This window comes from Drosophila takahashii, chromosome 3L, assembly GCF_030179915.1.
Source record: "Drosophila takahashii strain IR98-3 E-12201 chromosome 3L, DtakHiC1v2, whole genome shotgun sequence".
NCBI classification, from domain to species: Eukaryota; Metazoa; Arthropoda; class Insecta; order Diptera; family Drosophilidae; genus Drosophila; species Drosophila takahashii.
Window position 1 is genome coordinate 2,349,604 of NC_091680.1, and position 14,548 is coordinate 2,364,151.

The 14,548-nt window shown below is 39.4% G+C and overlaps 2 protein-coding genes across 2 annotated transcripts in view; one reads left to right on the forward strand and one right to left on the reverse strand.

Annotated features, from left to right (window-relative positions):
- LOC108055142 (uncharacterized) overlaps nt 1-14,548 on the forward strand; it is a 48,201-nt gene that overhangs the window by 27,921 nt on the left and 5,732 nt on the right. The gene's annotated exons all lie outside the window — the stretch shown is intronic.
- On the reverse strand, nt 3,132-4,183 carry LOC108055123 (uncharacterized). The gene is made up of 2 exons (XM_070214489.1): nt 4,108-4,183; nt 3,132-3,623 (listed from the first exon to the last, which is right to left on the reverse strand). The coding sequence occupies exons 1-2, from the start codon at nt 4,114-4,116 to the stop codon at nt 3,132-3,134; spliced, it is 501 nt and encodes a 166-aa protein (XP_070070590.1). The 5' UTR covers nt 4,117-4,183.

Genomic DNA, 14,548 nt, shown 5'->3' on the forward strand with positions numbered 1-14,548 from the left:
TTATATAAAAAATATAATTTTTCCGGTTTTTTTGTATCAAAATTGAGTGAAATTTTATAAAAATAGGAATAGAAGCTGTCATAAAAATCCCTTGTTTTTTTTGCTAGTACATGAGCTTGCAACACACTTGTACAAATAGAGATTGAGGGTTTTTCCAGGCTGCGCAAAAGCCATTTGCTAAAATCAATACATTTATTTAGACCGCAGGCTGTGGAGAGTGAAAAGCAAGCAAATCAAATGCCGGGCAAACGACACAAAATGTATTTAGCATTTGGAGGCATTTCCCAGAGCAGCCAAATATTGTAAAGGTAACTCAAATACCCAATCCAGTGTAGTCCAGGTCCATTCCGAATACATTGGACCCGACTTTGGTCCACTGCCTATTTGGTTTTGGCCAAATCGTTTTACGCTTTGTTGCCGCCAGCCATTCGCCCAGCCAGGATGCAAATATGTGCAGAGGCTTAACGTATCCAATAAAGCCGGTATCCAAAAAGACGGACATGGAGGTGGATATATAAGGGGGGTATGGAAATAGAGGCGGAGATGGTGGGGCTAAAGCCCAGCCACTGATGGACAAAGCTCTGCGGACTCAGCTCGTCATCGGTGGACATAAGCAGCTCAGTGGCTCATACAGAGCAAAAAGGATTTTGCCATCAAATAGCTATACTCCTTTAAATTGCATGTCGTGCAAAGCTAGTTTTCTGGGTTGATTCAAATTAAATTAGACTTCCTAGATTACCCAAAAATCGTATAGTATAAATAGTTAGAATACATTTATAAAAACAGGGAAACAACCGATTTTTTATTAAATTATTTAGCCATGAAAATGTTACAAAAAATTAATTTTATTAATTTAAAAGAAAACCTTTAGTTTGGAAAACTTTAGCTATTACATCTTTACACAACAAAAATTTAAAACATTTTCATCTGGGAATCCTGTATTTAAATTATTTTTTGGTCGTATATTTTTAATTTTTTTTATTTTTCACATTTTTTTATATTTATAAATTATAATTCTTATAATTCTTATAATTCTAATGTTCGAGTAATTACTTTTGTAAAAATCCCTTTTTTAAAATCCCACATATTTTAAGTGTTTGGTGCCTTTTTAAAAAATCCCACATATTTGAAGTGCTTAAAAAATCTATATACATTTTCGCCTTCACAAAGTAAACACTTTATTATTTAAAAGGGTTTTCATTCATAATGGTTTATAGTTATTTTTCGCTTGCACATTTTTCCCTTTGTGCATGGCTCAATGGCTCAATGTTTAAGCCGCTCAGTTGATTCCGAGCCTTTACCACGTGTCCAGGGGATTAGATGTGGCTCAGAGGAACAACAACTTCATCTGTCGAAGGCGGTGCGAGTGCGTGTGCGGCTTTAATTCGCTTCGTTTCGATTCGGTGCAACAATGTTGTGGTGCGATTTATATCGCTGGCCTTAAATGTCATTACCAGCTAAATGCCTTTAAATGGCCCCCCATCCATTTCATTTGACCAGTTGACCAGTTGGTTTGGCGCCAGCAGCAGCAGCAGCCGAAAGTGCGACCACTGACCACCGACCGACCACCCGTCGCGAGTCTTTATAGGATGGGATCCCTCCTCCAGGGGATCGGGTTTTCCTCATCCTCGTGGAGCCGGCAGACGCATTTATCATCCCAACCCGTGACGCGCTGTCGCCTTCAATTACACGCAAATTATTCTGCGCTCAGCGAACGGCGGCACCTGTGTTTACGTTTACCTGGTTTCGCATCTCGAAATGGGAATGAGGGGAATCTCTACTCTGAGCTTATCATTATTGGAGACGGAGGCATCTGCCAGTGATCCATCTGCCTTATGTCAAGCGCCGGCCAACCGATGCCAATCTGATGCTCCAGTTCGCATGGTCGCCCTGGCAGCGATTAAATTGATTGATCAATGGGTGTTTGGGAAAGGCGGATTAGAAACCCATTCCAATGGGGATGCTCCAAAGGCGATTAAAATGAGAGGGGAATTATGAGTTTGACGCTCAAGTGATCGAGAGCCATTTGAAATTATTTCCTTGAATTATTTGGGGTAGACAAATGGAAATATGTGAAATAATTCCCTATTTATTTAAATTAATATTTGAATATTAAGATTTTTTCGTGGTTTTATAAATGTTTGTAGAAAACTTAAAAATTGAAAAAAAAGAAAAGGACTCAAAAAGCTAAGATTTTTAGGGGTATTTTACCTCTATTTTGGTCCAAATGGGAGTCAAAATGGAAAGGATAACTGTTTTGAACAGCGAATAAGCTAAACTAACGATTCCCAACACTTTGTAACTTATTTAAGAAAATAATTCATTTGGCCATTTTTTGAATTTTTTATAAGGGGTGATTTTTTGCAAAAAATTGACAAAAATTAATATTCCTTATTTTGAATGCCTATCGATTGGGAATTTAATTACGAGTTCAGCAAGGTATAGCACTTGATGCTCCGATAGTTTTTTATATTCTTTTGGCCAAAAAATATGATTTTTGAGGTCGAAATTCAAGATTAGGATTTCTGTACTTTGAAATTTGCCAAATAATTCCAAGATCTTGAATTAAATTAATTAATAGTTCAATTAAAAAATTACTTTTTAAAGATACTAATTAAATTCGTTGTTTTCTTCTGCCACTCAAAAGATGTTTGCCTTGCCAATATATTAAAGTAACAAAGCTTTTCTGGCCATCCTATTCGGATCTGTGAATCTCCCATTTCCATTGCTATTTCCATTCACTTTATACAGCCATTGACACTCGTTTCTTTTAATTGTCCACTAAAATATGCCGCATGCCCGAGTCGAGAGCTATGCAAATACTTCAAGTTTTCCTCAAGTGCGCCGCGACTGCAAGAAGTTTAAGTCTCTGCCTTTGGACTCTATCCCCTCTGAAAGCCCCTCGAAAAGCCCCACCCAATCCTCTCGCCAGCCCCCTGATTTCTAATTAAACAATACAAATGCGAATTGGTAGCCGAAAGACAAAGACACAAATTCCGGGGGCTTTGGAATTTTGAGTCTCAAGCTTCGTCAGCAATTTGCAAGTGCAAATGTGGAGAGGGGATCGCTGTTGCTACCAGGAATTTTATAATTAATCGGTGGGGATTTGGCGCACATCTCTCAGTATTTATTCACAACCAGCCATCCCTTAGGTCTACGAAGTCGTCCAGCTCCTCGGCGTAATCCTCACCAGCTCCGTCACTTTCTCCGTGTCGCGAGTAGTGATTGAAAATCATGTCCCTGGCCGCCGGAATCACCTTTCCACTTTCGCATCCGTGCATGTCCTCGTACGTGATTTCGCCTCCATTTCCCATGCTCCCCAAGTCGTAGCTGCCATGGTGGTGGCCACCACCTCCTCCTCCGCCCCCCTTGGCTATGCCACCTCCGTGTGTGGAAAAGCCAAGTACTTTGTACACTGTTTGCTTCACACCTCCTCCTCCTCCACCATGCGATCCATGGAGCACCTTGTAGACCGTGTGGGTGTGATGGTGCGTCTTCACCTTGACCGGCACGTGGATGATGAGGCGACGGTGGCCAAGGCGACGCGCCTGTATCCCCGTCGCCATCAGCAGGAGCATTATGGCCAGCAGTTGGCCAGCCATCGAAGGACTCCCTGATGACACCTTTTTGGGGGGAAAATAAAAGGGAGATAGTTGCTAAGCGTTTTATTTCTGAGGTAAAAGTTCTGCAGAGGTTTCAAGGAAACACTCATTTAATTTGAAACTGTGAAGCAATTAGGAATCACTAAGAATCATTTAAGAACTTAGATGAAGTCTGAGTAATTAAATTAGATTTAATTAATGGACAGATTTGTTAAATTTTTAAAATGTGTTTTGAAGGTCTTAGATAAAGTCTGAGTAATTAAATTAGATTTAATTAGTTGACAAATTTACAGATTTGTTAAATTTTTAAAATGTGTTTTACTTTAATAAGTATTTATGAAAGATTTAGAATATGTTTATCATTGTAACTTTTTGTGTGTTTTTAATTTATTTTTGATTTAGTTCACCAATTTGTTTTTAATAAGCTATGGAAAATTTTAACTTGATTATATTCAAATAAAGTTCTTTTATATACTTTTAATTGATCAGCTTTAACTTGACTCACTTTGGTCATTTTGTTGATGTAGATTCAGTTAATGTTCCCGCTGATTAAGCTGGTCAGGCAGGTCCTTTAATTAATCCTTTAGTTTGTCCACTGCAACCACCGAATCCACCGAATGGCGCGAGTTTGCCTTCAACACTGTGTGGGCCGGCTGGAATCGATGGGGCTTTTATATGGATGCGGTAATCAGGTTCAGTGCACCATGGCCGCATGTGGCGTACTTATGGAGCTCCAGCCACCCCCCATCCTCCCAGCCCACCTGTCCATCATTATCTTCGGCGGCGGCGGTGTCGATTGCATTGCAGCCTCCACGGAGCCGCAACATTTGCATGTGCAGAGCGCCCACAGTCGCGTCCAGAGTTACGTGTGCCTAATTATTGCTTACAGCTTGTTGCCCGGTGAAGCACTGAGAGAAATACAGTTATTTTTAGAATATTAAATTATTAAAAAAAAAATAATATTTCAATTACCTGCAGTTATTTAAAAAAATAATAAAAACATATTTATTTTAAATCACAATTTTTGAGGTATCTTAGTTTCTAATAATGGTAGAACTAACAGATTTTTTGTAGAAATGAACAGATTTGTTTAATATTTCGTGAATTTCTTTTATTTATTTTGATTTTTTAAAAAATTTTAAAATACCAATAAATTCCGAAACATGAAGTTAAATTAAATAAAACTAGTTTTTATCCTACAACCTGTCTACAACTACTTTAAAACCTCGGCACTTCTAATATTTTTATTTAAACTATAAATTAAAATCCAGGTACTATTTTCTCTCAGTGTCTGCCTAAACTTGGGGCGCGGTCGCTGCTCAGTGGAGCGTTGTGAGTATTTTGTGCCAACAAAACAATTTTCGCCACAGCCTCTCTGCTCTTGGATCTCCTGGATTGCTGGGATCGCTTGGATTGCTTGGATTGCTTGGATCGCTGAATCGGAAGCGGCATTTTGGTGACTGGCTCTGGGAGCCGGCGAAACGGAATCGGAATTACCATTGCCAGCGGAATCTCACATACGCCGCCGCTCAATTTTCAATCCAATCCCAGTCCAATCCCTTTAAACAATATAATTTAATCCACCGGCCAGCTTCGCGCTTTGTTCAACATTTTATGCAATGCCGCAAAATGCGGAAAAGACATAGATTCGCGCGTGTTTTGCACTTAACATTATTACTTTAATTACATTTCTCTGGACAACAAACATGCGAGGGGTCCGCAGAGGCCAGTACTTAATTCGTTGCGTATTAATATTCATTTCATTAGCATTCGCCAGTGATCGGTTTCATTTACATACGTAACTTGGACAATAGCTCACCTAGTTTACGGGGCGTATGCGTAACATTTTGCTAAGGAGATTAATTTTGTTATATTATGAAAGGCATTTATTTTAATTTTCCTAAGTATTAGGAAATAAATGTTTAAGGTTATCAAACTTTGGTAACCTCCAATAAATATATTTTTTTAATATTAAGTAATTATTTATTTTAACTTTCCTTTTTATTAATTAATAACTTTATTTTGCATAATTAATCCCTGAATTAGTTTAATTAAAATTATATTTTCTGCTGCTCAGCGAAAACCATAAAATTATTACCATTTTACGACTTTTGGCAATTAATTGGAATTTTGCCATTTACTCTGCATCAGTAACTACAACAATTTCTGCTATTTATATGCAATCCACATTCGCCTCATTATATGGATTTAATATCGCACACTCGTAAAAAGCCAGAGCACACTTACGCAACAGAATGAAAATCCAGAGGAGAAGTACGAAGGTTTACCGCCCACCCAAAAAAGCATATGGCATATGGCTAATGAAACGTGGCCCGAGAAAGTTGGTCCGTCGGGCAGATAAACTGCAGTAATAAGTAAACTACGAAATGCGTTGTGGAAAACGTGGGCCATGAATTCTATAACTTTATGGCAATGGCCCACTCTAATTGTCCCGAAAGAGGGTCGCTTCAGGAGGAAGAAGCCCCAGAAATGCTATTGCCACCTTCACCTCTTTACTTTATTGTGTCAAGGTAGGGTATCTCTAGTACTTCTAGGTTTTCCATGAATATGGATCGGTTTTTTGGGTTTATTAAAATTCACTTTTAAATTAGTTTAAGTAAGACGTCGTCAAAAGCCACTTTCCTTATTCCGATATTAATTTTATCAATATTCAATCAAAGTATGCCAAATATCAAAACAGATTGAAATTCATTTGACCTTTTGTCTGCTAAGATCGTAAAAATGGTTTTTGGACTTTAGTAGTATTTTTTAAATTTTACGATCTATCACTTTGATTTTGATTCATTCATTTTTTTAATGCTCTAAACTTCTAGATATTATAATTTAATACATGGTCCAAGGGTTAAGAGCGAGAAATGAAAGAAGAACAAAGGAATTGAGATTTATAGATAGATAGATTAAAATCTGTGAATAAATTATAAACTTTCTCTTTCATTGAATGGTTCAGAAAAAATGAAAACAAATGAAATGAAACAAATCGCTTATCTTTTTATTAGGGTATTTCAAAGTGCTTTCCCAAAACTAGTGTTTCCTACTTGATTCCCTGCTTGTGCAGCCTTCCCGAAATGTTTGCCCGGGTGTAGTAATAATTTTGATCAACTTTTATAAGCGGCGTCATCAACCTGTGTGTGTCAGGGGCGTAGAGGGGGTGTTTAGTGGGTGTTTTTTGGTGTAAATAAGGGGGTTGGATGTGTGTATGCAGGGGGCTTCTAACAGCTGCAGGAGCTAAGCTCCAGCGACCTTTGTTGCTGTTGCCTTGGATGTTATGCCTAGCCATAAACTGCATGCGAAATTACCAAAAAGCAGGAACACACACCCACCCACAGTTTGTTGGATTTAAGGGCAAAAAGTTGCTCATTTACAGCAATCTGGTTGCGAAGGATAACGAGGGTGGGGCATCAGTTTCATCCTAGAGGATGCTGCTAATAAAATGAGAGTCGAGGCGCTAACAAGCCGCAGCGGACCGAGAAGCGGAGAACGGGATGGGGAATGGTAGCTCCAGAGCCCCGGAAAACCCGAAAGGCAGTGAAACTAACCCAACCAAGCCGGGTCGTAAATCCTGGCGCTGCTGCTCTGCCTTTCCACCCAGCAAAAAATACAACTCACCCATTTCCCACCCATGAATCCTGCACTATCCCAACCCGTATCCGGGCTAAGCAAACTCGTAAATTTGAGGAAATTACAACATGAAAGTCCTGGGCAGCAATGCGCGACTCTAAATTAAATAAAAATACTCTGGGTGGGGTATCAAAACGGGATGCACTTGGGGAAATTAAAAGGTACTATAAATAAAGGGAGAATTTTTAAGCTCTTTTTATTAAAGAAGCTTTTAGTAAGAAAATTATTATAATTAATTGTAGAAATTAAATAAATATTTAATTATGTTAATTATAAATGTAATTCATCCAATGTCCTTTAAAATATATAAGGGTTTGGAAAACACTTATAAATGTGTCTAAAGGTATGCAGCCATATATTCACTTTTCATTCATTCTTTGCATACTTTTAGACACTCTTATAAAATATATTTTTACCATATTTCTGGGTAAATATCTATTTATTTGAATGATATTCTTTTTTTTTTACGTTTTATAGGAAATTAAATATATTTGGAAAAATATTTTAAAATTATCCCAAGTTTTTATAGAAACTCTATAATTTTTTATACCTCATAATTCTCATATAAATACAATTTTCTCCCAGTGCTAAAGGGTGTTGAAAGGGGAGGCCTAGAACAAGAGCACTGGCCAAAACTTTCCGCACCTGTTGGCCAAACTCGCACGATGGTCCGAAAAACCTGGCGTTAATTAAAGCTGCAACATAAGCTCTCGCCGGACACAGCCCACTGATCCTGTTGGATGACCGGGACTCGGGATTTCTGGATTGAGTGGGTGGTTGGTTGGTGGCCACTCGGGAATTGGGCGTTGGACTAGGATGTGGGTGGGTGGCTGCTCCGGAGGTTTGCGACCAATAGAGCCAGCTCAGATTTGTGGCAGCGGCAAAGCGGGCAAAAAGTTTCGCCATCCGCTCGAGATTTATGTCAAACTAAAGCACTTGATGGCAGAATAGTTGGCATTTAATGGCTGCATTATTGGAGTTTGTTTGGAAAGTGCCGTAACTAATGGGTCACGGCTCTGTGCTTCAGAAGGGGCGGCAATCTGGGGGCGTAACTCTGGGTTAATGCGAACAAATTGCCATTTATCTGTGTGGGCCAACTTTTGTAAGCCACTGTCTCACAGGTGGAAACTCAACTAATGGCCGTGGACAGGCTTCGAGTGGGGAATTAGTATAACTCAATTTGTGCTGTCTTTCAAATGATTCTAGAGGAAAAAGTTGCTCTTGAATGGGTTTTGTTGGAGATACTAAATGTCCATTTCTATATTGGCAAGCAATTACCAAAAATGTTCAAATATATCATCCTCTTTGGTATTTAGTCGGGGTAATTGTCATATAATACACAGCATTTATTAACAAAAATATTTTTTAAATATTTAATTACTTGGTGATATTTTAAAGTTTGACAACTAAATTTACAACATTTCCCAAAAGTTTTAGTTTACATCCATTAAAAATATGGGAAATTATTACCATTTAAATACAAATTCCTTATAAATTTAGTGTGTTAACATTTTCTTTTCTTCTTTTTTCTTCTTTCAAAGTAACTATTTTTGAAAACTCACATTCAGGATGATCTTCTTGTAAAGTGTATAACATTTTTGAGCCTAAGCTAAGCTAACATTCTCACTGAGAAGTTCTCAGTCATTGATTTTCAGCTATCAAGAGCTTAGATATTAACAATGCATTATTACCGTTTAGGCCCAGCTCTTCTCCCGCTAATCTAAAAACCATCCTCGTTGAGTTTTAGCCGCCTTTCGTTCCGTTCTTTCTGGCCGGCAGTCAAATGTGGCGCACATCAAACGGCCAAAACAAGCTGGCCATCAGGGCCACCTGTGCATGTCCAAAAGGCCAAGTTTCCAAGTTGCCAAGTTACCCAGTTGCCCACCCAGTCTATACTCCAAAGATCGAGAATGGAAAATGGAGGAGCTGCCATAAATGCCCTCGAGGAGGAGGATGAAGTTGATATGGAGGAGCTGCAGCAATAAATTTCGATTACATAATTTGTAAATTGTTATAACCCGGCGAAATTACCATGAAATCTTTGGCAAGGCATTAAAAGATCTGCCACTTCTGGGCGAAAAACCTTTCTGTTCGGTGGGTTTGGGTACTGTTCATAAAGTTTTATGGTGTTTGACTGCCTGAGCATCTAACAAAAACAATGAGGCCTTGGCCTTTGGTTTTCCTCGGCAGTGATTTGCCTGTGGATTTGGTTTAGAAGGAGGAGGAGGTTTTTCTTATAACCTTGCACTTCCTGCTTGGGTGGGCGCGGCAGTCCAGGTTACGCATCAGCGGGCGCAATTTCATAGATGATTCTCGTAATGCCGCGATTAGTTTTTATAACCCAACCATTTGGACTTGAATCCCCAGTATCTCCAGAAAATAGCCTCTGGAGGAGCTGCTCCCGCTGTCCCGCCTAATTAATGGCAAATTGAAAGAGAATCGTTTATCTGGCACTTGCTATCATCCGAGGGTCCAGAGATTCGGCTCCACGGAGTCTATGTTAGCCATGGCCCATAAATCAACAGCCAATTACAATAAAAATTTATGATGCACAATAAAAGCGCGAAGCGCGGGGAAAAAATGACGCAGAAATAATTTACATGGCGCATTTTTCACATTTTTCAGCAAAGGAATTTATAACAATGTCCCCAAAGGGACCTACATTCCACACTCTCCACCTCCTTTATGGAGAGATGGAAATTTTTTAATAAAGCACGCGGCATTTCAAAGGGAAGACAAAGGACTCCTAGAAGAGAGAGCTCCTCCTTCGGTTTTTCGGTTTCTGCGAATGCAATTGCGGGATTTTCGCCCTTGGTTAAATGGATGGCACTTGAAGACATATTTCCCGGAGAGGCCAAAGTGCACTTGCCACCAGCTGGAGCTCCAGGAGCTCTCCATTTGCCCCTCAACGACAACAGGTTCTTCATCAGTAAATCCAGAGAAAATCCCGATCTTGGGCAGCAAATCAAAGTGCGTGCCGCGTGCTTCCCTTTCCGGTTTCCCATTTTCCCGCGTTGGGTTAGGTCCGGAATCCGGATTTTGGATTCCTTATTCCGGCTCTCGACTCCGGATTCGTTTTGGGTTTCACTTTCGGGTTCAAAGTTCTAACAGAGAGAGTGCTGCCTCACTCCCTCCTTCCTGTATTTCAATTTACATTCCGCCCGCAGGACTTATTGCTTTTTTCGCTTTGATCTTCCCCTTTTTTTGGCCGAGAGCAGCCACCCTCCAATTTCCACCAGCTCGACGAACTCATGGCTTTTTATGGCCCAGTCCTTTGACGCTTATCGTGACGCTTTTTCACTGGCACTGGCACCAAAATACCCTCCCCCCCAAGAAAAGGGGGCACATTTGTCTTCTCCTAACTTGATTTTAGCTTCGACGGACCAACAATAGTAGAGAAAAATATTAGCACTTAGGGTAAAAATATTAAATATATTAAAGTACCTATATAAACTTTAACATTTTGATATTCCTCCATCTGTGTAATTTAACAAAATTGTTTATCAACAAATAATATGTTCGATTGAAGAAATAGTAGACAAAAATGTTTCAGAATTTTTTAATAATATTTTTATTAAACATGGAAATTAAAAATGGAATATGTAGATTTAATTATATTTAATTCAATTATATAAATTAAATATTTTTGACGGCAAAATAAATAGGTAATTAATTAAATCTAATTTTCTATAGATATTTCTATTTCAAAACCTTTTTTTCTCTCTGTGCCTGAACAACCTCTTGTCCATATGGAAAGTACTCCAAGTTGGTCATAAATACGCACTTGCCAGGAATTATTCGACTGTCCTTGGACATTTGGGCATTGGCAGGACAACAAGGACATCTTGGCTTGTCCTTCTCCTGCTACTTCTGCCATTTGAATTTGTGGTTTGGTTTGGTCAAACTGAAAGTAGGATGAGTTGAGAGTTCGTCAAAGAGACCTGACAAAGCATGACAATGAAAATGGAATTTCTTTGAGTTGCTTTTAAAATAGAGAAGAATTTAAAGAAAAATACAAGAGACAATTTTACTTGATAAAATATTAATATTTATTTCGGAGGATTCTTAAATTGAAAATAAACCACTATTTAAAAGCACCTTTTAATAATAATTTATGTAAATACTTTGCATAATTGTACGAATGATTTCCAATTCGAAATAAATCAGTTAAAATCATCATTCCGTAACCCTAGATTTCTTTCACCTGCAATATAGCACACTTTCATTTCCGCACCTCCGCAGACATTTCGTGTTCAACAGCCCGGCGGCCACAACATTTAAATTTATTAAGGCCATAAAATGATATTTTTGCGGCCCCAGCCAGCGTTGCTACAAATGGGCTCATAAATATTTAAAACCGCTTAAAACACGCACGAAAACCAAAAACCCAAAGCTAACAAACGTTTAATTTTATTGCCCTGGCCGGCAGCAACCGCATCCCCCAACTCCACCCAAAACCCAAGCCCATTCCAAACCCACTAGCAAAGGGCTCTGCTCCTTCTCCTTCGAAACGTCCAACAGACAAGTCGATAAAAGATTTTAATTCACTTTTGATCGCGTTTGGGAATCGCACCTATTCAAATCTTGGCCATGTCTTGACCACCCAAAAGCGAAGGGCCCATTAAAAGGCTATAAAATGGGACTTAAGTAGTATCGCCGAGTATCGCTGTATCCCAGTACCGCCCTGCAGCCACATGATCCCGACTAATTGAAAAGCTAAAAACTGAAATTTGTGTAAATTATTTTCGGCATAAATTATCCATTTGATGGCTGTGCAGTGGCTGGCATGTTGGCACCTGGTCGGTCACCTTCTATCCCGGGCTTCCATGGCCTGTCATCAAGGATTTGGCATCGCCTGGGACAAGCTGCGCCATTGGGCTGACAGGGCTGCCTATAAAAAGCCGAAGAATGCTATAAAATGGGTTAAACGATGGTATGTTTTGGGAAATACGTTATTAGGAATAAAACGAAAAATTCTAGGATTTTTAAATCATTGTTAAAGGTGTCTAAAAGTAGGCAACAATATTTTTCGAAACAAGATTTCCGATTAATTAATTGCAAATAATTTTTATTTTTACTCCACACTTTAAATACTTTTATGAACGATTTTAAAAATACAGTAATATTTTTAAACGAATTTTCTTAGACATCAAAATTATTGATAAATGTATGTTTGTAAATAGCTTATGTCTATTTCTTAAAATTCTAAAAGCTTGATTGCCTAAATATTTCTTTAAAATTTTATAAAGATCTCAGATAAATTTTTATAAAATATTTTAGCTTTCTATCCCGAAACCCAAATAAAATTTAGCCAGAAACCCGCCGAATGAGCAACCCTGCCTAGCACCTATTGACAATCTGACAATCAAGCGAGTTTATGCCGGATTTTATGGTCTCCGTGGAGCAGTTGGACATTCGGCCCAGGTTGCCCAGGCTGGTGGTCATTTTGATGGCTCTGGACTAGGGATTGCACATATATTCGTGGACCAAGGCCCTTGGGTTTGGGGTTGGGTCGTTAAAGTTTTGACGATCCCTCCGGAAGCGTTTTAATTTGCTTTGGCACCTCGGCCAAGGGCTAAAGTCTGGAAGCGGATCGAAGTTTGGATTTAATTAAATCCCAACGAAATCAGAGTTTTATTTATATGTCTGCCTCGCTGGCGTTTTGTTAACCCATTAGCGGCGACAACGTTTTTTCGCCGGACAGAGTGGACAGAGTCAGTAAGTCTAAGTATATTGCAGTGGCCGTTTTACAGTTGTCTGGCCTGCAGCAAAAAAAAACCGAGATCCAAGATCCCAGATTGGACTTTGGAGATCTCGGGGAGAGAGTGAACCCGGTCCGTCTGAGGCGCTGCCATGTTTAGTGGCAATTAAAATGTTTTTATCTTATTAGTGCGTCTTATCTGCGGCTGCCATTTTAAGATATATGCGAGGGACGTGCGCGAAACGCCGACTAAACCACAACAGTTATCGATTGTGCAGCATCTATGGAGCATCCATATATCCATTCCAAGGTGCCCAAGGAGGCGGGAGAGGGTAACCCAGAGATTAGGCTTGATTGAAAAATTTCCAGAGTTCTTCTGTTCTATTAAAGCGATTAACCTGACCGGGATTCGCTTCCTTAATCAATTCCCACAGCCTAAATATTTTTCTTAAAAGGCTCTTTAGATTAATTGCGAAATTTCTAGAGATTCAGAGTTTGTTCTGATTTTCCTTTATGTTCGCAACACTATAAAGAATTTATTTTTAAATATATTTGCTGAAGTCTTAAGGCTGATTATGAGCTATACCTGGCTCTTAAAAATGTTGATTACTATTATTATGATATAATGTACATATATGTACAATGGACTTTAACATAATTTTCTAGAAATGCAATAGGTTTTTTAGATCTCAAAAAAATCTTTTGATCGATAAGAAAACATATCTTTTAAAAATCTATAATATATTGCAATTAATTCCATTGATTTTCCAATAAGCTTTTGCCTGACTTTTAACCTTTCCGCCGACTTCTGAGCAACACCTGTAATTGGCATGTTGTCTCCTGAGTCCGACAGTTAATCACATGCAACACCAATCAATTCCAAGCGCCTTTTAAGCCAACGGGCCAGACACAAATCAACCGGACGATTTGCACGCCTCGACATTTCTCGATTGAATTATTATCACCAGCGAGGGGCTACCAATATCTAAAGAGATTGGAGTCGGGAGTCTGGAGACCTGGGTTCGACTCACCGACAGCTGTGCGGTGGTTTTGAAGGAGGATGGATGGAAGAACCCGGTCCGTTGACCACGACCACAATGCCCCAGTGGCCACTGACCACCGTCCACTGACCACCGTCCAATACCATGTTCATGTCGGAGCAGAGCAGAGGCAACCATATTTGCAGCAGGCGGGCCAACAAGTTGCAAAACAAATTTGTCAGAGTTTTTACCATTTTTGGGCAGGCGTTGCAGCTTTGGATATGTGATTTGTGCAATGCGTTGCTGATGTCGATGTTGCTGTTGCTAGTTGCAATTGCAATTGCAATTGCATTTGCTGTTGTTGCTTTAGCTGTTGGTTCCGGCGCAATGTTGTCATTAGCTAATTTGGCAGCCGTCTGCGTTTAATTAGAGGGCCGCCAAGCGGAGCTCCGACCCGGAGCAACACTTTCGATTTTAGCTGCCCCGTGATCGGCCACGCCCTCAATCCGGCCCTGAACCGCCCCTTCGATCCATGTGCACTTCAAAGAAATGTTGTACTGAAATTTGGATTATAATAACCTGTAAGAAGGGCTTTATAAATAGTGAAGGTCATTAAAAAAGACTGT